Genomic DNA, 26,952 nt, shown 5'->3' with positions numbered 1-26,952 from the left:
GAATCTTGGTTAAAGTCAACTTTTAAAGGGCGATGTCCATTCTAAATATTGATGCTTTGACATGGTCAATACATGGAAAATGAGTATCGAGCTTGTCAAGAGTTTTATAAATTTGATCCATAAATTCTAGGTAGCGACGTGGGTTTTAAACCCCTTCCAGAAGCTTGAGCAAAAAATTAGAAAAAAAAAAAGTATTAAATTTATACATTTGAATATTAATAGATCCATTATTGTATTTCCATGAGAAAACACCTCGAGAATTAAAATAAAGATTACTACCTAAATACATTTAGAGATTTGTATTTACACGCTAGAAAGTGCTTAAATGAATCATCTCTTAATTGTAACGGAAAAAAAAAAGTACCTAGAACGTGCATTCCATCAACCGATCCGCCCGTTCCCTCAACACCAAAAAAATGGCTAGACCCATGTGCAACAATTTATGAAGCGGATAGGATGTAAAATACGTGGATGCAACTCAAGAAAAAATAAAAGTGAGAACTGAGAAGAACCTTATAAATTGCAAAGCCTCGAAACTCTCAAGACAATAAACTTGAACAAATAAGTGGATGCAACAACTGATACACTAGAAGCATACAGGATGAACAATAAAAAAAAAAGAACAAAAAAAAACACGAGGGGTTAAAAAAAAAACCTCTTAGAACAATTTGTATAAAATCTCGGCCGGTTCAGGGGTACACTTCGGGGGCAGCATCTGATTGGAAAGATTATTGGTACATAAAAATGAATTAATTAGCATGTCCCCATAACTGCCAAAACTATAAACTCAATTTCATCCAACCAAATGAGGCTAGACCTCTGCATTGAGATACAACAATCAACAATGCCATTCCTAAGCAATTTGCAAGAAACACAATAGAAAGCATTTGGTTGAGCACTGTAACGAAATTTTTATTTACCGACCACTCAACCTCCATGATATCTTCGGAAAATGGCAGGCTCAATCTGGTGGATCTGCAAATAATCAATTGAGACATTCCAAAAGCTCCAAGCAGTTAAATGAGGAAGCCAAACTTTACACATATATGGTAAAACTCAAGAAGCTGATGGGAAAGCACACCCTAAAACCAGAACCTGCACATATGAGCTAGCTCGCTATAGGTGCAAGAGGAAGCAGAAAAAGCCTCCAAGTAATTCCTCATTACATTTTCCCCTCCATTTTTCTTTACAGAATTCCCAGCTATATATCCATACAACTGCTGACGTAGAAGCAAGCCAGACTCATTCTTGGAAGTTGTGTGCGTGAGAAAAGGCACGGTGGATATGTTTCTCAACTAACGCATCTTCTTCTCATATCAGTTATATGTAGACAGCTTTCACATCATTAGGGCCAAAACTCACAGCACATACTGAACACTTCCTCTGGCGAGTTTCAAGTATTCGTTGGACGCAGGTGTTGCAGAACAGGTGATAGCATTTAGTGATGACAACCTACGGGCCAACAAGAGGTATAAGCACAAGCCTCAAATGTTCTAAAAGGCAAGAGCAGAACTACAAGGGACCATCATTGAAGTAGTTTTACTGAACAATTTGTTTATTAGTATTTTTGGTGGATGAAATAATTAAATAATAAAGTATTTGAGCATATAGTAATTAACCCAATTTCAATTTCAGCCATTAAGGAGCTCATAATCTACTTAATAATTTATTCACTGAAAGATTCCGTAACAAGTCTAGCTACTTAAGGCTCTTATAAAAATACCCCCTAAGACTTCGATGCAAGGACACGTCATAACTGTTCCAAGCAGAAAAACTCGGTCTAAGTTGTTATGGCTGTCTGTTGCACAAGGAATGAATTAGGCTTGTTGATCTTCTCCCTTCTATTGTAGCTTGTTGACATACATGAACTTCTAGTGCACATGCATGACAATTCTTAAATGCATGCAGCGAACACTGGACTACTGGAGAGTGGAGACCATCCCATATATATAACAGGGAAATAGTGGCATGCATCATAAACATTGAAAACTATCCCATGTAACATAACAGTTTACTTATTAAAGATTGAAGCCAGATCTTTACCTCCTTTGGCCTATCATGACAGATACTACACTTGAGTATTTCCTTATATTCTCTTACTTCCTGCTGAAGCTTTTCAAGGACTGATGACCCCTCTGTCTGTGAACTCAGACGTGTAGCTTTCCTTGTCATGACTTCCAACTCTTCCTCTATTCTTTTCTTATCAAACCTGATAAAGGTAGGAAAACATGTAAGTCCCACACACTAAATTTGTAATAAATGAAAGGGAGGTGGATTGCATGATTCATTACCTCTCTATCTCAAGTTCTACCTGCAGTTCTGCAACATTCACACGTCTCATCTCTACCTTGGACTGTGATTCCTCCAATGACTCCTTTAGCTGTTGAGATTCTCTCTGCACATCTGCAAGTTTCTTTTGGGTGTTCTCCAAAGTAGATAAATTCTGACAGCGATCTTCTGCAAGTTTCTCAACATGCTCTGAGCATATTTTGAGCTGCAAAGCAAGTAGTTAACTCAAAATTCACAAACTGGGCTAATTTTGCTATCAGACTGAAGCTGTTAAATACCTGATCTTCAATTCGTGCAGCTTTCACATCATACAAATCCAATGACATATTAGTTTGTTGCAACTCCCTCTCCATGATTTGTTTTTCCACAAGCAACACATCTTGCAGCTGTCTTGCCTTCACGCCCTCTAAAACAAGCTGAAACATGGATAGACAGAGTTAACTACATGATGGTAAGAAAAAGTTTTCAGAAAGACCAATCTAGAAAACTCGTGAAAAATATAAGTTGAACAGCATGCAGCATGCTGGTGTGCGTATAGCATTGTCTCTGCATCCATTAGCAAACAATTCCCCACAAACGCATTCTTACAATCAAAATATGTATAATAGAAGTTTTAATGTATAGTGAAATAAAATCACCAAAAAGCCTCAGTAAAGCATGAATACCAGTTTCACAATAATAATAGTCTATGTATGAGAACAAGGTACTGAACAGAGATACACACAAACGGAAAGCTACAAATAGAGTGATTAACGGGAGAAAAAAAAAAGGGACATTAACACCCTTAAGTCTCAGCCAACCAAAGCAAATCACCTTCCAAACCCTTGCCTTTGTGAGTCCATCAGCTACCATATTATTAGAATTCAAGACCCAAATGAACAATGGATCAAATTATTCAAATTGTCACATTAACACCCCCAAGTCTTGGCCAACCAATGCAAATCACCTTCCAAACCCTTGCCTTATTGAGTCTATCAGCTATCATATTATTAGAATTCAAGACCCAGATGAACAATGGATCAAACTGTCAACCAAGGATCTAGTCCCTCTGACCTCCTTTATCCAACTCTCTGGAGCCCACATGACTTGTCTCTCAACCACAAGTGGAATCTGGCTTTCATAAATGGCAGGCTATGCTTGGGTGCAGCCTCTGATGAGAGTAAGTCAATATATAATACGATAGTAACTGAGAAAACAATACCATCCATATATACACTATACTCGACATTGAAGCTTCAGAATGTGTCAAACACACATCTGGCATCACTATTTTGTGAAAATCAAATGACATGAAATCTTCTAAATGGAAAAGGGGGTGTAATTTTACATATTTATTTTGATAATGGTGTAACTGTATTACTAAAATGTACATTACAAAAATCATACATGGTCAATCCTTGGGGATCAAAACCCAGCAAACCATCTTCCCTTTGAAGGATTAGGATTGGATCCTTTAAAATAAAAAATATAAGCTTTCCTTTCCTTCCATATCATCCAGCACAAAGAAATGGAAAGAGATTCCAAAAGATTGCTCGTCCAGCCATGAAACCGTGTTACATGAACATAGCAAGGAGACAACCTGGCAGTCAATCATGCACTTTGCACTAAAAATTGAAGTGACCAATATAGACACAACATCCATTTTGAAGTTTACACAAAATAGCTGTGAAACATCTAACTGGCTATCAGAACAACACAAGAATGTCCTTGGCCAGTAACAACTTAATCAAAAACAGCTGCAAAAAGTGGGACCATACACTAACACTGCATTTGGTTTCAAAGATAATGGACGAAAAATTAAAAGATACTATCTTTAGTTTGGAAGAAAAGAAAAACCAAGTTGAAAAAAAGAAGAAAGTTAAAAAACAAATAGGTAGATAGATTCTCTTTGATCTCTTTTTATTCTCTCAAAAGGTGGAAAAAGCAGATGGAGAGTAAGAGGAAGCAAAACTGACCCCACTGACTCCAAAAGAAAATCTTCATTTATTTTATTTCTTTTTCTATTTATTTTATTTTCGTTTCTTTTCTATTAGTTTCTTTGCAACCAAATACAATGCAAGTGTGTAAAAGCGTGGATAACAAATAATCAACTTCAGAACCATAAAGGCAATACCTACTTTCAATGGCCCTCCCCTAAACATGAGAATTTTATCAATGGCAGAAGTCCATTAGGAAAGATAATTTTGCAGGCACATGTGCTTCATCCACCTCCATTTCCAAAGGAAAAGGTCCATTGAAGGGCCTAACAAGGAGTTACAAAACAACTTTAACAAAAACATACCACTGATGTCCGTCTTCTATAACCCTTTTTTTTATCAATCTGTCTCCTATAACCTTGAATTTATTTCTCCCGTATTGATTGCAATCTGAGGCCAGTAATTGTACCAAATCTCCAAATTATCAATAGGAAGGCACTTCAAGGAAAACATTGAAGTATAGATTCAAATTTATGTTGTCAGATTATCAATGAGGATTTTGCAGTTATGAAAGGAGTCCGGAAAGCAAAGGAATTGAACATCAAGAAACTCTTAATTGAAGGGGATTCAAAGGTGGTGATAGGGTGGCTGATTAAAGAGCACAATGGTTTATGGAAATACAATAATGAGAAGAGGAAATTCAAGTGGCTGGTGCGAGAGATGGAAGTTAAGACATGTTGGGTTAAAAGATCAGCAAATTCCCTAGCTGACGGTTTAGCTAAACAAGGGGCACAAAGGGATTCACTGTTTTGGGCTAAGCTGTGACTTTAGTGTTTTTTTTTTCTTTTTCTTTTTCTCCTTTTCTTGAGGTTCTCTGCTGCTCTTGGAAGATAAGTGTGTTTGTCTTCCTCTTGTAAATCTTCTATTGATGATTTAATGAAAGTGTTATTGATCAAAAAAAAAAATTATCAATGAGGATAGAGGTACCCCAGAGTTGGATATCAAATTCCTAACTTTTAGCTGAGAGGGAAAGTCTGGAGAGGGAGCTGGGAGGTTCTTACTTCTATAAGAGACTAGGAAAGAGAAGTTACTTCTTTATAAACTGGACCTATTGGGAGTTTAGAATTTGATTAAACTAAGTTATCTCATCTTGGGGTTGAATTCGCATATCTAGATGTTGATACCGTGGATTGTGGTAGCTACAAAGGTTTTTAGAGGAGATAAAGGGGTGCTTGTTTGAACTTAATGAATCTCTAAGCTCTAAGAACATGACTTTTCAGAGGTTAAATTTCATTTGGTGCAACCTTTGAGTTTTTTTTTAAATGCCTCTTAGCAACTAAAGGGGCGTTCTATACTTCTATAGAATCAATGTTTTTGTTTTCATTTGTTTCTGGAATTTCCACATCAGCAAAAACTATAATGGAATTGCCACATCAACATAAATACTTTTTTCTGAGTGTGCACTATAATGAGATTAATTTGATTTACAACTGTCATGAAACAATTATATCGTAGAAACCATGTTAACATAAAGGTGAAGAGGAAAAACAAATAGAACTTGAACCCTAAGAATAAAATGCCCATATTCCCTTTTCATCATGGCAAACAATTTTTGCTAAAAAATAAAATGAACATAGTTGCATAGATAGATGAAGGGACATGAAAGAAAAAAGCTATGACCTTGATGTTGTAGTCATCCCTCTCTGTGATCTGTTGCAAAAGATGTTGGTTTTGATTATGCATATCTTCATATGCCTGTCCAATTGTCTACATGGAAAACCACAGTATCAGTTCTGCTCCACATTCTCAAATTTACAGCATACAACTCAAATCTAGTAAAAACAAAAGAGACCAACCTCTATCTCTGATAAATAGGATTCACCTTCCTCATGTTTAGATTTCAGTGCCTCTGATAGTTTAGAAATTTCCCTGAATGAACAAGAAAGAAAAGAAAATTGATTCTTCATAGAGAAAAGTTCTTTGTCTATTGCTAATATGTAATAATTACAAAATGCCAATATAGACAAAACTAACATCACATAAAACAGACACTAAGACTTCAAAGTCATCAAGACAAACAAACATCAAAGTTAGAAGATAGTTGGAAACAGAGTGAATTGTGGAAGATAGTGCACCATTAAAATCAATTAGCATCATGAGTCAAGAGTCCTAAAGCAATGCTGTACAAAGACCCTGAGATAATTATTTATTTCACAAGTCATGAAATAATTAAGTGATATGCGAAATAATATTACCTCCCAGAGGCTTCCAATTTCTGTCTCAAGTCAGCAATCTCAGCTTCTGCTGTTGCCAGCCTCTGTTGAGATATTGCTTCAGATTCATTTGCTGCTTTAACACGCATCTCCAAGCTGTGCTCATCAAGAGAAGATTTAAGACTTTGAACTTGTGCCCATGCCTTGTATTCCAAATCCCTAGCCTCTATAACATCCCTGGGATCAGAGATAAGATAAAATTTTTAATCAATTATCACACAAGAAGATTTATCATTCTAAGCAACCAACTTCAAGAGTTGGAGTAACAATTGACAACTTTTTTGGGTTATCTTTCTCTTCTTTCTTTGTGCTTCCTCATCTTTGAATGTTGATGTGGGTGTATGTGAATGTGTGTGCGTGTGTATTTACTTTTATTTATTTTGAGGATAATAGGTCAGTAGGGAAGTGAAAGTGTATTGCTGTGCATGATGAAAGATAAAATAGAAAACCAGATAAAGGTTTTATACATGCACATGTTATTTGTTACACATCTAGGATTTTGTGTGTAGACATGCAAATGTGAAATGCATGCTTGCCCATGTATGCATAGGCCATTCAGCCTATCACCTGGTAGAAAGCTCAACTTCTAAAAAGCCTTGCACATGGGAGGATCCAACAGTAATTCACATTAGCATATCAGAAATTTATTCAAAAGTATAAAACAATCGAAAGTGATAACAATAAAAGCGCAAAATTCCAAACCACCAAAAAAAGATAACCAAAGCATCAAAGGAGCTAATGAAAAGGATTAGCAACAAGTAACCCCCTCCACAAAAGAAAATGAAGAAAAGTTATTAGTAGATACAAGATCTAAACAAACCTGGAATCAGTTGTTTCACGTCTATACATTTCTAGAATTAGTTTCAACTCTTGACTGCTTTCCTCCAAATCATGGACCTGAAGCATGCAAAGTAAGAATGGAAGATAAAGAATTGCAAAATTTTATCTTGGAAAAAATTTTATCCAAGATAAAGAATTAGTTTCAACATATCAGAAAGCATGCACAGCACCAAATTTTATAAGGAAAAAAAAAACAAACACAGAGAAGGAAAGCAAGATAAAGAATTGCAAAATAATTATTTATCTTGAGATGCATGAAAGATTTAAACTTTTTCTGATAAGTCATGAAAGATTTAAACTTCCAGATGTAACCACTCCCAAAGAAAGAATGGAAGTAAACTCAGGTGCTGTTTAGCAAGTCTTTTTTGAAAGATCTTCCAGCAGACCTGACAGCCAAAAGACGATGTGAGCTTTTGCATTAAGATCTTAGCAGCCTGAAGTCCATTTGGTTAAGGCGTGTCTTCCCAATCGTCTTTTCGCGCAAAGACACGATGAAAAAAGTCAAAAAGCTCCATTTGGAGCTTCCCGAAAATAGCCCAAAACAGGCTTCACACGTCTTTTTCGGGAGGCATCTTTTGGCGGCTAGATCTTTTCCCAACCAAACGGGAATAGACCAAAATACGGGCTATCAGGCTTCTAAATAGCCAACAGCCCGTGCGAAAAGACATGCCAAATGAGGCCTTGGTAACTAATATCCACGAAAATGATCTAGTAGAACTAGAGCCCTAAATCCATAGTGAGATTACAAGTTGGTATCAAGGTGGCAAGGTGTGAACCTAAAGGTTGAGAAATATGTGTTCAAGTACATCATCAGAGTCCATTTTTTGTTAAGTAACTTAATTTTGAAACAAGACAATTTATTATTAGATTCCATCTTTCTCCCCCTTACCTGGGTCCAATAAATTGTAATTGATAAGGGAGACAAAAATCGAAACTAGTGCTAAAAATAGGCTGAAATTCCACATAATAGAGAATACCTCAAGATAGGGGCTGCAAACAGATTGAATCAAAATGGATATGACTATATCCAAATTCAAATCAATAATACCAGATTCAAACCAAATTCAGAAAAATAGATATTGAGTAGCACTAATAATTAACTAAAAATGATTACACTGTCATACACCATTAATAAACTGAACCAAAATGTACTTAGACATTGTATATCATGAACGAAATGACTTGAAATAATCTGTATGGAATTTGAACACAAGACTATCACAATACAAAATTTAAACTAATATTACTAATAGATACAATATAATTTTAGGTATATATAAGTATATATATACATATACAGATATATACATACATAATCATATTAAATTAGATATAATTATACAAATCCAATTGTAAACACAAGGAAATCAGATCTCCCTTAACTGGATTGAATTCAAATTTAGCCAAACAGATACCCTTTGCAGTCCAACTTAAAGAATTATCAACCAACCAGCAGGTGAGATAACCAATCAACCCAACAATCCACAATCTCCCCCCAAACCCAAAAAACAGGACATAGTCAATACCACAAAAGGAATGAAATGCCTTTGGAACATGATCCCATACAACTCACAGATGGCATTATTTGCTGACCTAGGAATCCTAATAAGCCTCCTTCAAAAGAAGACTCCTTCGATAATCAACAGGGAGATCAAATTAGAGAGGAATAGAGAAAGCAACACACAAAGAACAAGCTACAAGCAATAAAAATTACAAATCCAACATGGGAAAGATCAGAGACAGAAAAAGGGATGGAAAGGAGCATTACAAGTTGTTCAGCATGGATCTGATATCTTAGTTCCCCTGAATAGATGAGTATCTAAAATGGTCCTCTCAACCTACACATCTAATAAATCAAATATCCAGGTATTACATCCATTATTGTGCACGTGCCCAATCAAGTGCCTTAGCAGCAGCTGTGTAAGCAATAGATCAAGAAGTCAATCCTGCACTAGCCAGTACCCCCACTAGCAGCAACCAGCTCCCCCCTAACACCAATGGATATAAGAACTTGGGCCTCTAACTAGAACCAACAACTCCCTGATGAAGTTTGAAATAGATTTTACCCTTTGAACCAGGAAAAAGAAATTTAAAATAAAATACATACACATTTTCAACACATCATAAATGCTCAAAGATCAAGCCTAAACCCATGAAAGTTGAAAAAACATCAAAATAAAGGATGGCAGATGGAGTGATCTTCTGAGCAATCTTCATAATGAGTCAATCAGGGTCTAGCAATAAGAAACCAATTTATGACATCACCATTTGGAGTCCCCTGGAGCAGTCTACTGTGATAACTGGATGGACAACCTTTATACAATCCTGTCAAAGAAACTGCCTGTGAAATGAAAATCTTAGAATAGCCTAAAGGTCCTTTCCTTCAATCTGCTCATAACAGAACTAATTTTGAATATCTTCACACTCCATGTTGTCGTGGTTCCTTTCACCAAGCATGGCAGTTCACAAATTTCCTTTTTGCATTGCAAAATAGATAGGCATAGAAAGAGAGGGGTCGGTTTGCATCACTTCTGAAGGATATCAAGACAATACAATCTTACAGGGGAATGAATCAAGCATATTACAATCATATCATCTTTTATGATGAAACATTAGTAGGACAGCAGGGATAATTGACCAAGCTAGACCCATCATGCTGGGGACTGTTTTAAAAATCATAATTGTATAGTAAACCATATAGAAAGTCGAATTGAATCGTATTGTAAACTATAAGATTATTTGTTGCTTACCAAGTCAAAAAAATAAAAAATAGATGCATTAAAACGCTATAAATATATATATGGAGAAGTGATTTTAAATCCATATCTACCATATACGTACCTAAAACAATAGAATTTAGCACTTAAAATCAAAGTGTAAAATGAAATAATCAAGTTTGACTTGAAAGTCAAACAATCCACATAAAATGTCTCTTTAACCTATATATAAAAGAAAATAAATTTAATATATGGTCTAATATAACATAAATAACTCATTTTCTAGTAAGGGCATTAAAACAAGTGTCCCTTGACGTAACTAAATATAAACAAAAAAAGACAAAGTAGAACTAATTCTAAATGATTTTAACCACAATAAATTGCAAAAAACATATAAAGTGTAAGATTTATCAATCAAATCATAAAATTCGAATTGAAACCCTTGGCATCATGAATCATATCATAAATCGTAAGATTCTGACAACATTAGAATGTAAGCCTCCACATAACTTTTGTTAAACAGTGTATGCCCTTGGCTCCAATTAGATTAATGTACATTATGACATTTACTGTAAATTAATAAAGTACATATTTGATTCATGTTATTGTGGTATGTTTCTGTATAATACCCTTAAAATTGACACATAATGAGACTCATGTTAGTTTAGAATGTTCACAGCCGTTGGATAAGTCTGAGAGATTTATCCTGCTAAGGCTGACACTGGTGTGCCACCAAGTGTTGGGGTGACTTGTCTCAGCTGCCAGGGTGAGACCCAAGGTACATGCAATGTGTTTACTTGAAACCCTGAACCGGACCAGATTTCTAGTATTGCCCTGGACCTTGGTGATTAGTGGGCAAAACTGAAAAGTTACACCTGACCCCTAGACTCGATTATGATATTGCACTAGGTGTCGGATTGGGTTGTCTTTGATATGCCAATCAGTGAGATCCTTAGCGGGAGTCAAAACATAGGTATGTTGGGACAATTCGAGAATTCATCTGAGTGGGTGATCATAATGACAAGATCAACTCCTTTGTCGGACAAAAGTAATGATCAAGGATGCACTCTCTCTGATGGAAACCAAGACTGTCGACAACCGATTTCAATCGTTGAAATTTGTTTTGCAAAATATATTTTATATATGAATATGAATATATATTATATGGTTTCAAATTGTTTGCAAAAAGGTTTTAATTCTCGAGATAAATGTGAGTAGAGAGTGCAGCACTATTCCTTGCAGCCGAGGGATAGGTCATCTCTTGTCGGGCAGTGTATGATCATTATGGGCTGAGAGGTTAAGTGTAAGACCATTGAGGGTAATACCCGATGGGCTAATCTTGCATCTATCCATAGTCCCTGGGTTTTTATAAGGTGGTTTGGCCCAGGGACCACTTAGTGTAAGTGTTGGGCCCATTAGGAGTTCAGGCCTTGTAACAGAGGCTGGGCTGAACCCATGTGACTGATGTGTAAATCAATGTTTGGGTCCCACGCCATACAAAGAAGCCCAACTAGGAAGTAGTTTGAAAGCAATTCGAGCACTTAGACTTCATGGGCCTAAAAGCTCATTTCGAACTAGGTTGATATGATCAATTAAATAAGGGGGCGGATCTGGGATTAAATCAGCAGATAGGATAGGGTTTTACCCTATCCACTCAGAGAGTCCAGATCTGAATTCAGATCTGGAAACCTCCTAATGAGATTAGGAGAGAGCTAATCTAATATGCAGATAAGATAAGGGATTATCCTTATCTCTTAAAGAGAACTCATTATCCAAATATAGATTTGGATTAGGAAACTCCTAATGAGATTAGGAGCTCTCTTTAAGGCTATAAAAGGAGGCGGCGGCAAACCATTCAACCCATTCCAGAAATCTTAGAGATACAAGATCTCAGAACACAGAGAGAAGTCGAATACAGTGTGACTGCACCTTCTCCCTGCATTCTCCTGCCGCCACCATACTGACAATTCATTCTCCAGTTTTCTAGGAGTGATCAAGATCAGATCTTGATATCGGTCTTTGGAGAAAGACTGATTTGAAGTTGTGCTCACCGCCTCCATCGAATTCTTGTGAAGGGTTCGATTCTTGGAAAAAACACTGTTGATTCTGCTCCACCCTACACTGTGTCATCTTCAATGGGAGCAGTCTTTGGAGATTTTCTTTGGGCGTGAACAACTTCATTGGGAGATACTATTTCTTCGTATCAGGTATATCCCTCTTGCTTTTCGGTTCAGATCAAGTTCGGTTCTTGGTTCAAGATTGATCCTTGAAAAATGCAGTTTTTCTAAAATAGGGAAATACGATTCCCACATGGAAGAGAGAGAGAGATTTTTGAAATTTCGCCCTAGCTTCCTGCAGGGTTCAGCCATCCATATGATGGATCTCTTATCCCTTCAACTTTATGCAACCATAAGTAGATTGTCTATTTCCAAAAAAAATATTAGGGGAATTGTAGCAAGTAATATCAGAAGCTCAGACCCCTGCTCTACTACCGAAGCTTCTCATACTAGAAATACTAAAATCTTAAAAGAGGTGATAATGGCATAGAAACAGGTAGGACAGGTCAATCTGGAAATCCCAACTTTTAGCTAAGTCGCCCAAGCCCAAAGCTTGACTGACCAGATTGGGATGCCCCTCACCACTTATCAGTGAGACAACTTCATTTCTTTCAACCTCTTTAAGATGTATGAATTCCAAAAGTTTTGCCACCATTCATGAAAATCAAGTCTAGATTGGCATCTCATCATCTACTGATTTAATATGTTGTTTAATAGTTCAGATAAATGAAATTCCATAATATATCTTTGTATCATTACATACACACACACACACAATTTAACATGTTGACATATTTCCTAACATTTTCACAGCATATTTTCATTTCCATGGGTATCTTTGTATCATTACATACACACGCACACAATTTAACATGTTGACATATTTCCTAACATTTTCACAGCGTATTTTCATTTCCATGGGTACCGACACCAAGTATTAATGAAAGCACTATTGGAGAAGTGCAAAAGATGGCATTATAACATGATGATTAAGCACTATTATGGATATTTGAAGCAACAATATCATCAGTCACCAGCTCCTTAAAGCAAGCTTGAAAATCTTTTTTGATATGACAATCTTAGTTTATTGTTTGTGTAATAGATTATTTGCTTGACCTATTACAATTATTTGAGCATTCTGCATGTTGAAGTTGTGTTTGAATATTGAACTTAGACAGCTTCGCAGCATATTGTTTTATTCATTAACCTTAGTTGCTTGAACATGCATGCATATACGCACACATGCATTGAGGCCTCATTCGTGTACAACTTTGTAACTTGCCTGGGTAAATTCACTTACCCATGTTCTTTGATTCCCAAGTAAGTAACAAAATAACATTTTTACCCATAAAAAGCTAATATTAAAATGGGCAAAGTTGACATGTTATGCTTTACAAAATTTCCCCCCAGGTGGGAAAGTTACTTACCAACCTGGGACTCTAAGAGATGGGTAAGTTTTACCCGGGGAAGTGGAGCTGATTTTACCATGGGACCCATTTCTAAATGCAAAAAGAACATTGTAAAGTTGGTCAATGGGAAAAATATACCCATTGGCCAACTCCCCCCCCCCCATTTACCAATAAACAAACGGGGCCTAACATGCATTACCCATTTTAGTGATGCATAGGGCATTGGCTCACTTTGCCATTGCAAAACGCACATGAATTACCTAGCAACCTTAACCACATTTTGGAGATACTAAGAACAACTTCCTTGTGGAATGGGCAGTTATTAGGATGGAATATTTATTTCCCTTTTATTCTTATACTTCATGAAAAGCTAACAAGGCCCAAATTATTGGGAGCATTGTTCATATCTTTTGGTCCCCAAAACACCTGTTTACACGTGTTTTTGGGAACCCCTTTTTTAATGAAAAATGTATATAAATATATAAACCAAATTTTGAAAAAAAAAACTAAAAAAAAAACATAAGAAGCACAAAGTCTGATGCACTTCTGCTGATACACAGAGGTATATCGATACATTGAACCTTGAAGTTGAAAGCTAAGACTGATTTGGCTGGTTATAAATAGAAGAGTTAATGTAGAACAGTAGAAGAAGTGGTGCTGTTTTGGATTAAAGATGAGAGTTGTTTTAGTGGTAATCAAGATACCTTATTTAGGAGTTTGAAAGTTCAACTTATCATCTTGCCAGCATTTTCTATCCATAAAGCATTAACTAATCTGCTTTATGAAACATAATGTGTATGAATGGTACTGTAAATGAGTGCTTGGAGTGGGGTTTACCACCAGGGCCAGAGTAAATTTGTATTTTTTTGTAGTTGTTCTTCAGTGTTGCTGATGCATAACTACAGCTTTATATTTCTTTCCCGCTATCTGGTTTTCGGGTAGCAAGGCTCTTCTACAAATGAAATCCATGCTGTTATTTATCAAAAAGTAATGCATACCATGTATGGAAACTTACATGCATCATAAGATATGTATGTATTTATCTGTTCATTATTGTCACCTAAGCATCAATTTGGCGTGCCATTCCAAAACACCTAGTCATTAACTAGACACCTTAACTACAAGAATAAGTTTTGCCTAGAAAATTCCCACCTATCCAGAAAACTACATCCATTTGCTTTACCAATAGAATATATTCTTAGTTATTGGCAATATGTTAACAGTCTTCATTCATTCCCCATGCCTTTCAGTATGTAGCTTTTTTTGATAGGTAATTAGAGTGTGTAACCTCGAACTTAAATAAAATGAATCAAGTCTCAGTCAAAATGTCTGACATATGAATAGTAAAAACATTACAATGTATTGTGAAGCCATCCAAAATGGCATAGACTACAAGTCTACAACAACAAAGTCTTCTAGGCATGGCACTAAGAAAGAAATTCTGGATGCATATTGCATTCAACAAAAGATGGGCTATGGTTACAAAGGCAAGCATTATTCGTCAAGTTCAAAGCACACCCACAATTCAACTTTCTGGTATTTGGTGCCACAAAGTTAAGAAAGTTAATGCTCATCCAAAAACAAGGTAGGGGTCTACTTTCTGGTATTTGGTGCCACAAAGTTAAGAAAATGAGTGCTCATCCAAAAACAAGCTAGGGGGATAAGGATCCACAGAAAGAGATCATACCACATCCTTCAACTTCTGCATTTCAGCACTATTATCAGCCAATCTAGCAGAAACAGTTTGTAATTCATTTGCCTGTTTAGAAAAAAAATACATCTTTAGTGTTCAAACCGTACACTTACAAGGATGCACAAAAAATTAAGAATACCAACCTTCCTATTGAGAATGATGGACAAAGACTGAACTTCAGCTCTCAAGGAATGAACATCACAAGTAGCTTCTTTGTATTCATTTAACTGGCTCTGCATAATGCCCATCTCCTTGGGGAATGAAGAAACAAAGGCCTTGAATTCTGCAATAACTTCTTTCCTTCCTAGAATGCGCAAGAAGTCAATTAAGATTGCAACATGGTAAAATGAAAAAGTAGAAAGAATGTCAAGAATTCATCATTTAAAAGTAACCTCTGAATATCTACCTGGTTCTCTTGAAACTTCTTCCAGCCTAGACTCGATGAAATTTCTTTCATCAATTCGTTTCTGTATCTCTTTTTCTAAATCAGCCGTTCTAGAGTCAGCAACTGCAGAAGCTCTTCGAAAAACATCCGCTAAATCAACTTTCATGTTGACATCTTTTTCCCACCAGGTAAAGTTATCTTTCTCAACCTATAATTTTATATTTGAAGTAAACAGTCAGCAATACCAAATTAGGATGCCTCCAAATAAATGATTAAAACTTCCATAAACAAAACTACCGACCAGTTACCACCTGTAGTTTCTCGAATAAGGCTTGATACTGGACTACTTCTGCTTTTGATTTGTCAAGCTGATCGCTTACCAAAAAGTATGCTTTTGATGAAAAAATTCCTTTCACATCCTTCAAATTGGTCTGCTGATTAAAATTATCGTATTAAACTACACTGAAGGGAACAAGTAGTGCCACTATAATGTGGACATTGGCACCGTTTGGCGCGTCTTTTTGCATGGTCTTTCGGCTGTTTACAAGCCGGGAAGACCGAAAATTGGTCTATTCCCATTTGGCACACGGAAGATCTAGCCGCCAAAAGACAGCGCCGAAAAGACGTGTGAACCCAATTTTGGGCCAATTTCGGGAAAGCTCCAAATGAAGCTTCTCACATCTTTCACGTTTTAATCTCGCACAGAAAGACCCAAAACAATGTGTGTCTGCCAAACGGTCTTCGGGCTGCCTAGATCTTATGTCAAAAGCTCAATGCGTCTAATGATTGTCAGAGCTACGAGAAGATCTTCTCAAAAAGACTTGCCAAACGGGCCCATTATTATTGGGAAGTAAACATGGAAGTACATGAACATTGAAGAATAGAAAACTAGGAACATTTATAAAAAGGGAAAAAAAACCTGCAAACTAGATAACTGCTTCAAAATGTGTAGCCTTTCTTCGTGAAGGCTCTTGAGTTCTGCCAATCGACATGAGGCTAACTCCTGTTTGGGGTTCAAAATCATGCATATTAGTATCTGTTCAAGAGGAAGTCTACCCATAAACAAAAGATCTTGGCAAATTACCGATAACTCCTTAAGTGTTGATTCCATATCCTGCAAACCTTTTTGCTTATCCCTGGACTTATCTCCAGCAATATGTTTAGTTCCCAAGTTTAAAATAGGAAAAAAAGCACTTTGTCCTGCATCTCTCTGTGCTTTGAGAGCTGCCAAATTACCATTGCTTTCTTCCAACTCAGAAACAGTACTCTTCAGTTCCTCTGAAAAACACCATCAGAGGTAATCATCAAGTTTCAATATCCAATGCTGCTCAGGTCATGCTCAAATTTAACAATACAACTCAACCTTGGTTGGCACAAATCCAGGTCAAATGGAACATGTTTCCAAGTTCTTTTACTCCAGGAAAAATGAAAAGAAAATAAAACATGCCCATACCAGAAACTCAATATGCTAAGGCCATTTCCCTAATGTTGTGTTTGATTTGACCAAAAGTAAGAGGGAAAAAGAAGTTGAGGAAAATTTCTCAAGGAATTTTGCAAAAATCCTTGAGAACTCTCCCCTTTCTGTTTCTCTTATTCTCTATTAAACCAAACACAAAATAAGGGATCACCATGGAGGAATAAACAAAAGACAAATTCATTTTAATATAATCACAAATTTATTACAATTACAGGCAAGATTGTTTTTTTCTTATCAACAATGTATGATTTTGAAATGTTAAAGTGCAAGTATAAAGTAGAAAATAAAAGGATTATAAGAAACATTTGGGGCCACTCAAACTTATATTTCCACAAGAGATTCAGGAACACTAAAGTTAATCATCACCCAAGCATATTCCAAACAGAAAAACAGGATACAGACCCACAAAAAAACGACTCAAACAAGAAAATATAGTCTCAATGAAAGGAGATAAAGCAAAGCCGAACACAAAACACATCATGGCCCCATGCCTGAAATATGAACTATGATATAGAGACTGCCTCTAACACTCCCTCCAGCAAGCAAATCGGCAACCAAATTTATTAATATTAAAAAAACACCACTTTGGCATGGGAAAGGTATTCCAGTTCATGACAAACTGAAAACAGCAATCAAGCCATTGAACTTAAAGCAATTGATACAGAACTATGAACTATCAACATAAAGATACAAATTTCGAATTTCCAGTGTGCAACTTGTATATCCTGTTATGATTGAGAAGCACATTACCTACTAAACGTTTCAGTTCAGCTTTGTTCTTTGCATTTGCATCTCGATGATTCTGCACCTCACTTGCCAATATTTTATGATTTAAATGAAGGTCATCCAGTTCCATCCTTAATCTTTTAACATCCATTGATGAATCATTGGATGTTTTTTGTCTGCAGGGATCTAGAGAGAGCACAATAGAATACACAAAAAAAAAAATTAAGAAACGATCTAAAAGGGAACTCTAAACAAATTTCTTTCACCCAAAAACATCTTACCATCTTGAAAATTTTCCAGGAGTCCAAGAGACAGTTGATCCTTAGAATACCACAGGTCATCAATGGAAGATACTATATTTTGCAAAATGTTTTTGGTCATTGTGCAGGCTGTATGTTTTTCTTCTTCCGATTGATTAAGAGGGCCATTCACAGAGCAACTTTCAGTTGCCCCCGTCTCCAAGAGCCTGGCCAGAAAAGAATCCTCGACAGGCAATGGTGGCTTGTCTGTCAACATGGTTAAAGACCCAAAAAAAGAAAGTTACAATCACTTGAAACCATATATTTTCATACAATACAGCAACATTGGAATCTATCCAAAAAGGAAAGATATCATGCAAAAACTTATTACATACACAATCCAAGTAAATAACAAACTACCCAATAAGAACAGGAAAAAATGTGGAAGTAACATCGGCGTATCAAGCAGGATTGTAATATTAGAATTTATAACAAGCCCATAAAAAAGAAGCATAGGAATATCTAAAATACATTGGCAAAAAAAGAGAAAAAAAATTGCAAAGAGCTTTTTCAGACTTTTTGATCATGCAGCATGAGCTAATAATAGCACCGGTGAGGAGAAATATATTCAATACTCTCTTCTCTTCTCTTCTATATTCTCTTCTTTATTTAATAAAATTTTCCTTTAACCATAAGAAAATTCAAATAATCTTTACATTTCTCACCATCAGGAACCGATAAATTCTTGGAATCCTTTCCGCTGCCCACAGAACTCGTACGAACAGAACATGATTCCAAGTCATCAACCAGCTGTTAAGAAAAGAGTGTCCTCATCTTGACATCAACAAAATATGAACAAATTGACCGGTCATAGTTAGAGAGAAGAACTAAAAAATGCAAGTACCTGTTTCCAAGACCTGTTTACCACACTTATTGTGTCATCATAAGCCTGTTGTTTCTCCTTCAGCTGATAGAATTTATCCTCAAGAACAAAATACTCGACCTTCTGAGCTTCCAACTGCTGAACAAGCTTTTGATTTTGATATTGCAGCACAGCAGTGTCAAGCTGCAACATAGGAAAATGACCAACCCATAATAAGTAAACTTACATTCAAAACAAATAATACAATAGAGGAAAAGGTATCATTTCTCTTAACAACAACCATCTAAATCACCCACACAAGAATGCATACCATCTGTCTCAGTCTCATATTAGGAATCCCTTTTAAAAATCAAATCATTTTTTAGGAGAGCTTTTAATGCTTTGCTGCCTCATTTATTCAAGCTTGTTTTCCAATACCTCCCATTGGAGTTCTGAAAAAAAAGAGTGGAGGATGACTTAAGAGTAGTTGTGGGCTGGATGAACAACAGAAATCAGATCTCTCGGCAGCACCAGAACATGACGCCAGAATATAAGACCTGGGGAGGGATACAATTATAGAATGTCTATGGGTACACATATCAGCCAATGCATGGCTGATGCTTTGGCAAGACAGAGTGTAAATAGAGATGAGGTGTTCTTGGGGCTATGTAATGAGTTTGGGGTTGGGATAGGGAGAAAAGCAATCAACAGGGTGGGTAGGTGGCTATACCAGCCTAAATTGAAGTGTCCCCATTCATGTTCATACTCTATTGACTCGTTCTTCTAATAAAAGTTAAGTTATTCATAAAAAGGAAAAGGAAAAAATCCATTGAAGCTAAGTGTAGGGAAGAAAATCCCTGGAAATGTAGAAATTAGAAAATACAACAAAGAAAATCAATGGAAGAAGAGGCTGTAGAGGTTAGAGGTTAACCTTTTCTCAAAAAAAAAAATAAATAAATAAGAAGAGGCTGTAGAGGGAGAGATTCCCTCTACAGCCCCAAACTAGGATACAAATTAGCAATTAGAAAACCACTAAAAATAGCAACAACCATTACAACACCAAGCTGCCACCCCATAAGATACAACCCCAAGATCAATAAAGTGATTATACTTCAACAGTTCAACCCCCAAAACAGCCTAGAGATGGACACCCATTTCAGATTGGTTCTTTCAAATTTTTCGCATAACTTCTCCAAGGATAAAGATTTATCTTTAAAGGCTCTGTTATTCCTTTCCCTCCAAAGGCACAAATATAGTGCAAAGGAACCCATCTTCGATAGAGCTTTTCCCCTTTTTCTGAAAGCGTGTGATCTCCAAGTAGAAAACAGGATTTCAAAATTTGGAAGGTTCACTCAGTTCACCCCAAAGAGCTTCAGAGAGTGAGCCCAGAGGACCTGAGACAAGTCACAGCCCACCGGAAGATGTTGGGTAGTCTCTCCAGCCAAACCTCAAAGACAGCAACTCTTAACAATGATCTTGCCATTCCTTCTTAGGACATCAACAGTGGGAATTCTGCCTTTGATGATTGTCCAAATGAAGAAAATCACCTTCAAGGGAACCTTCAGCTTCCAAATCCATATCCAAGGATTTGGATCAACATCCATCCTCATTAGAATGCAACAAAGCTGTCTTCTAACCTCGGTTGAGGCTTAACCTGTTCCATGGAATGCAACAAAGCAGCAAGAGATTTGATGTCCCAGTCATTTACATTTCTCCTTAACCTTGAGATCCAGACTATTTGATTTGCAATCTCCTCATAACAGTCAAAGATTCGAGCCTCTTTATCCGGGGCCAACTCATAAACCGCCAGTAAAGGCATGCACAAGGGTCTGTCACCACACCATTTTTCCATCCAGAACAATAATTTTTCACCAGAACCTACACTGAAGGAGCAAAGACCAAAGAAAGAGTCACTGTTCTGCAAGCTTGTGCCAAGAGGATCAACAGGGTGTCCTGATTCTCACCCAAAACCTAGATCATCCCACTTGTTCTTGATTAGGTTCCTCCAGAAACTCATTTCTTTCCATAGCAAACCTCCAAAGCCATTTAGATAGGAGGGCCCTTGTTTAAGAGGCCTAATATCCCCACTCCTCGTTGGTTCTTTGGTTCTTGTTCAGATTCCTTGCCATTAACAAGGAATCTGCTAGGTCACTTGTCATTCTTCTAACTAATCTGAAAAAGATGTTTATCATGGAAGACTCTACCTCCCTAATTAAGTGATAATACAACCAAGACCTTTTACGTCCACCTTGAATCCATCCAATTAGTACTAGAGGATCTCCTTCCATTCCTAAAATATAGTGCCTTAGATAAAAACTGACCAGTGATTTAAAGGGTGCGACTAGGCACACAAGCAAGGAGCATTTTAGGGTATGCACCTTGCCCAGGTCTCCTAGGCACACGCCTGGTGCGCCTAATGCGCTGTGCGCCTTAGCCCAGGCATGCGCCTTTTTGAAATTTTGTGTTTTAGATTTTTTTAGCCTAACGGCTAGGCCGAGGGCTCCGCCTCCGGACCCCCACCCACGCCCCTTGAGACAAGCCCAAACAAGTCCATGTTAGGGTCTTAAATTCTTATTTCTCACAAAAAATGTCTTCTTAAAAGACAATTAAAGTTATAAAATCATTATGTTTATTGAGAAATAAGAATTTAAGACCCTAACATGGACTTGTTCGGGCTTGCCTCAAGGGGTGTGGTACAAAGGCAACTCATAGAATCAAGAATGCAATATGTTTTACATCACATTAGCTACTTGAAGTAATGCAATTGAGGAAAAAGAGATATTGTGGGTTTTACATGCTTGAAAATGCTTTTTATGTTTGCTTTTACTTATAAATTTTCATTTGAATACACTTTACATGTTATGTTTATGTATTTTAATTTGAGATAATAGGTTTTTTATAACATTTATTTTAAATTTTAAGTTTATATTTTTGTTTATTAACATTATGTTTAATATTTTTAAATTTTTTACATTTTTTAAATTTTGGCAATTTTTTACATTTTTTTATTTTTTAGCACTTCTTTGTAATTTTGCGCCTTGCTTCAAAAAGGTGCACGCCTCGCCTTGTGCCTCAGGTGCAAATTGGACCTTGTGCTTTGAAAACACCGAGACTAACAAACAACCCTTGAAGAAGCTCAAGCCAAATTGAATACCCATCTCCAATTAGTCCTGATTCTCCTGAACACCACCAAAACTATTCCAGAATGATCTCTGAAAGCCCCCCATATCCCCAATCTTCCTGGATCCAATGTAGCAGCCATCAAAGTTGAATTATATGATATTTAGAAAGGGAGAAAAACAAGGTAGGAAAGTATAAATCTTCTAGTCGTAGATGATGCCAGAACATGCCATCCCCTAATGAGTCATTAAATCACTAAACTCCTCCCTTCCAAATCTTACAATAATTCCATCTTTTTTCCAACTCAGGAAAATTGATCTTAGTTGTGCTTATCTAGTTACCAGAGAGAGAGAGAGAGAGAGAGAGAGAGAGAGACTGTGCTATCTATTGAAGGGCCTTTAGTCCCACCATGGACCAACATCTGAACTCATCTGCCAAAAAGAAAAAAGGCCCAAATTCCTCTGGTACATATCAGCATCCAACAGTAGTCCCTCCCATGCACAGATTTAATTGCTTTAACATTGTAGTGAAAAACATAATTTCATCAAAGGAAGCACTAAAAGTTACTAAACACCAAGTAAGCATAACCACAAAATACTTCCAAATGTGGGAAAGTGCTATTTCAACTTACTACAATATGAAATCTGAATGTGAATAAAGTAATACCAGGACCAGGAGTTTATAAATACAAGTTATTACTAATTTTCTGACCTAGTACTAGAACTCATTGAGCATGCCTATTACATGTTCAGTAAAAACAAAACTGTTGCAAAAATAAAAATAGTTCAATCAATAGAAGTTTAAGAATAGATCAAGCAAGAAAGAAATTAAATACTAAAAGAGAATATACTTAAATAAAGTTAGAAATGACTTTATTTAAATATCAGAATGAAAGTCAGCTTTCGGTCATTTGAAACTTAGTCCTTTTCTTCTGAATGAAGAGCTTAAGAGTTTGAACAATCTGTAATAGAATAAAGCTTATGTTCTAATTAAGTGTATAAAAGTGTGGCTATGAGCCATAAATGTATCATGAATTTACTATGAATTCATGAACCACCACACATAGCAACTCTGCACTACAATTTTTTGATCAGTTTTTTTTATCAGTAACTCTGCACTACAATGATTCACAAAAATAATGTATTTAGCTTCTATGAAATAACATGTTTAGTTTACTAGAAACCTATTAACGGAAGTCCAAATTACAAACCAAACAAATCAATTTTAGCTGCAAAAGGATTCTATAAAGGGCTTTAAAATTTTTCTGATTGATTTTAGTTACAATCATAGGCTTATACTATTTGAACTGATAGTGGCCACCAAAGGTAATGCATGCTCAACAGAGTGAGCTGCTCAGGCAATCATTAGTGTGTGATGCATGCTCAATAAAGGTTCTATTTGATTAAAGTTCTTCTCCAAAAAAAAGCACTCTTCGGAGAATGAGTTTTGAGCCAAAAAGTATTCTTTTTTGAAGCTAATTTTTTAACTACAAACTTAAAATGAGTTTTAAGCAGAGGAAAGGATTTAGTTATAGTGATTTTTGTGCATCCAAACTTAAAACTGATTCTTAGAATCACAAAATTCGTCATAACAAATTCTCTGAAAGCATGCCAAACACAGCCAAACTCCACCTGTTCCATTTGAAAAGGCAAACTTTCCCTGATCTTTCCCTCCAACCTCTCAACATCACAATTCAGAACCAGCATTTAAGATGAAAATCCAACACATAAAGCAATGGACCCTAAAGTTATATGCATTTAGTTAAACCTAGGTGAGTTTTGCAATATGACAATTCCATGTATTCATTCTTCGGAAACAATGAACCAACCAGGCATTACTGCCACCTTAGATGCCTTCAGAACAAGGCCCATGTGTCAGATCACATGGGAATGTCAAACCATCATCAAGATAAAATAAGGATATTTTAGTACTTTGGGTAATGCATGAGGGCATTTGTGTAAGATATGTGATTTAATTAAAATCCGCAAGGAAAGATATATTCCAAATATGATCCCAGAGAGATCTTCCAAACAATCCCTTATCTATTATTAATAAAACATTTGTTCAAATAAATAAAAATGTTCATAATCATTGACATTTCCTCGTGCTAACCATATGTCATTTTAAAACAATTGAGATTTTATGCAAACCATTTAATATTCAGAACCATCCATCTACAATCAACAAATTATGTATACATGACATCAAAGTAATAATAATTCAATAATTAATCAATACCAGTATCAAGAAGAGTTAAGATTTGATAGGAATGCTGTGATTAAGTAGTAATGATGTATTAAAGTGCCATAAGTCATTTGATTCATACAACAAACTACAGCCAATGCTACTAACACGTTAAGGTTATCAAATGAAAGAGTTATTATCTGATCACCACTCTATCTATAGGGGGGGGTTCACTATTATCGTAAAACTAATGTCAATAATAATACTAATACCTTAAAAAACATATTTATTACATACATAACCCTCGCAAGAATACCCAGAAATCTTCCCCTAAAACGTGGTAAACACAAGATGAGCGGGGAAACATCAAATCCTCGAATTGGAAATTATAAATAATATCGAAGCGCTAAATAGGTTACTAACCCTCAACCAATTGAACCATCATTGAAACGCGATAAAGAAACAAGGTATAAATCGACAAAAAAATATTGAAAGTTACAGAAATTAAGCGTACATGGTAATAAGCATATAATGCAAGGAACTGGAAAATTGATCAATAAAGTAAGAGCAGCAGAAGTAACGACGACTTCAATATGATTAGACCTTAAAAAGTGAACCACAAACAGGTCTCCAATACTCTAAACACAATATACAATATGCAGAACTATATACAAACAGAAGAAAATTTGTATACCTTTTTATCTTCCGAGAACGGTAAAAAGGGCTGCTTCTTGGCGGCAGCAGCTGTGGGGGATATAGTTGAGCCGAAGTGACGCCGCTTCCGGTCTGGTTCACCGGTGCTCCCCATAGAAACGGAGAAACCCTAGTACAACTCCTTCCCTCACATTAGGGCACACAAACGCTCGTTAAAGGCGATAGAAAACTAGAAATTTAAGACAAAACGTTCAAAGTATGAGATGGATCTTTTCTTCTAAGGCGATTAAGTTCCCTGAAACCCTAATTCATGGAACTTCGAGATCAAAAGTGAGGAAGCTAGGGCAAAGGAGTTGGGAAGATTCCAAGTAAAAAATACAAGCTTTTTTGTTCAATCAGAAACCCTAATTCGGATAATAGCCAAGTAAAGTTGCAGAAGAAAGTAGAAGAAGTTCTTGTCTCTCTCTCTCTCCGCATGCAGCCTTTTTCTACAGCGCCGAAGATGAGAGAGAAAAAATAAAATGAAAATAGTCTTTATAAATAAGTTGAAAATGGTATTTATACATAAGTAGGTCTGGGGAATTTGTGAAACTATGAGGGCATATGCGTTCAAAACCCCAAAAAAACAATGAGGGCGTATTGGTCATTAACAAATCCCAAACGGGGTTTTAGTGTTTTACTACGTTCCATTTTTCCATAAATGTAACGTCTCCGTTGTTCGAGCATATCCATCTTATAGAGTTTTTATCCAAAATTGGTAAATAGCGGGAAATGGTGTGTGGGTATAAGCAGGTGGGCATCAACATAAATATACCGGAAACAATATTCCATGGCCGTGAATTAGCTGCGTTCACGGGTGGAGTTCGGATCACCTCCAACAAAATAACGTTACAACACCAGCACAATCCCATCATGATCTGACGCCCCACATTTCATACATGGTAGGTCCATGTAATGTGTTAGATCATGCTACTAAGGAATGCATTTTGTTAGCGGGTAATCCAAATTCCCATGAATTATATCTTAGTTATTTGAGTTGGGATTTACTCCCAAATCACTATTTTAAGGTTGAGTTTAACAATACTTTTTAGATCTTTAAAGTATTAATATGTTGCTTTTAAGATGTTAGATGTGTTTTAAAGTGTATTTAAAATTGGGTTTGAAAATTATTTTTATATCTGAAATAATAAGACTCTGGCTATGCATTGAATGCATTTCAGACCTAAACTAAAGACATGCTTGTGTTTCTCTAACTAACCACCGACGACAAGCGACTCCTCCAATGAACCAACAGTGGCGAGTGATTCCTCTAGCCTTTTCTCTCTCTTCTTCTTCTTCTTCTTCTTTTTCTTCTTCTTCTTCTTATGTGGTCCCATGGCTTCCATCCTTTGTTTTTCATTTTCAATTGCCATTGTAATTCTCAACAGCAGCAATCTCTCGCCGCTACAACTCTCAATGGCGGCAATCTCTCATCGATGCAACTCTTAACAGCGAAGACAACAAGGGATCATGGGTTGGCAAAATCGGAATTGTCGCATTCAACTCTAAGAACAGTAGTTTAAGGGAGTACTAAAAACTACTAAGAATCCCTCTTCATTGTTGTTGCAGTTACGTTGTTCACCGTATTCATCTTTCTTCTCCATTGAACAAGTTTTATTTATATTAATTATTCAATATTTTAATAGTTTTAAGATATTGTTTTTCTAATTATTAAATATTTTTTCATTGCTTCATGGACTTTATTACTATTTCATTATTATTTTAACTTTTAATAATTTATTTTAATTTATATATCTATATGTATTTTCAATTTTTCCTTATTTTAATAAATTGTTTTAAATTTTTATAATTTATTTATATTTTGAATATTAATTTGGATTTAATAAATTATTTTTATGAAATAATACAGATTGAACTCAAAATTACCAAATAGTCTAATTTATGAGTAAAACAGTAAAACCATTGAATTTTAGATGCTGAAGGTTTGATCCAAAACAAACAACCTTCTTTATTCCGAGCCTCTAAAAAGTCAAAAAGCAACTGTCTCTTTTCAGATTTTAAACACTTTTAATATCTTTTTTAACTTTCCATATTTCATATTTCATATTTAT

The 26,952-nt window shown here is 36.0% G+C and overlaps 1 protein-coding gene across 2 annotated transcripts; it reads right to left on the bottom strand.

Moving 5' to 3' along the window:
• Positions 1-647: 647 nt before the first annotated feature.
• On the bottom strand, positions 648-25,539 carry HUB1 (histone mono-ubiquitination 1). 2 transcript variants are annotated; one of them, XM_088962373.1, is made up of 19 exons: positions 24,882-25,539; positions 18,926-19,087; positions 18,747-18,831; positions 18,064-18,288; positions 17,807-17,968; positions 16,664-16,857; positions 16,499-16,582; positions 15,891-16,013; positions 15,601-15,787; positions 15,338-15,498; positions 15,189-15,260; positions 7,299-7,375; positions 6,461-6,655; positions 6,062-6,134; positions 5,886-5,972; positions 2,568-2,705; positions 2,292-2,494; positions 2,044-2,209; positions 648-1,452 (listed from the first exon to the last, which is right to left on the bottom strand). In XM_088962373.1, exons 1-19 carry the CDS (start codon positions 24,993-24,995, stop codon positions 1,321-1,323), a joined length of 2,640 nt encoding a protein of 879 aa, XP_088818499.1. In that variant the 5' UTR covers positions 24,996-25,539; the 3' UTR covers positions 648-1,320. The 2 variants fall into 2 exon arrangements, with proteins under 2 accessions (XP_088818499.1, XP_088818500.1); XM_088962374.1 differs by having other exon boundaries at positions 15,891-16,010; positions 24,882-25,375.
• Positions 25,540-26,952: the final 1,413 nt, after the last annotated feature.

Source organism: Nelumbo lutea, chromosome 1 (assembly GCF_056320005.1).
Source record: "Nelumbo lutea isolate HS-2025 chromosome 1, American lotus-T2T, whole genome shotgun sequence".
In the NCBI taxonomy this organism is placed as follows: Eukaryota; Viridiplantae; Streptophyta; class Magnoliopsida; order Proteales; family Nelumbonaceae; genus Nelumbo; species Nelumbo lutea.
This window is presented reverse-complemented; position numbering and strand designations above follow the sequence as displayed.

Excerpts from the sequence above, each read along its gene's own strand:
- HUB1 (XM_088962373.1), bottom strand. The coding sequence starts at position 24,995 with ATGGGGAGCACCGGTGAACCAGACCGGAAGCGGCGTCACTTCGGCTCA. Across the intron at positions 19,088-24,881 it reads CGTTCTCGGAAGATAAAAAG|CTTGACACTGCTGTGCTGCA; the intron begins GTATACAAATTT and ends CCTATGTTGCAG. Across the intron at positions 2,210-2,291 it reads GTAGAACTTGAGATAGAGAG|GTTTGATAAGAAAAGAATAG; the intron begins GTAATGAATCAT and ends TACCTTTATCAG.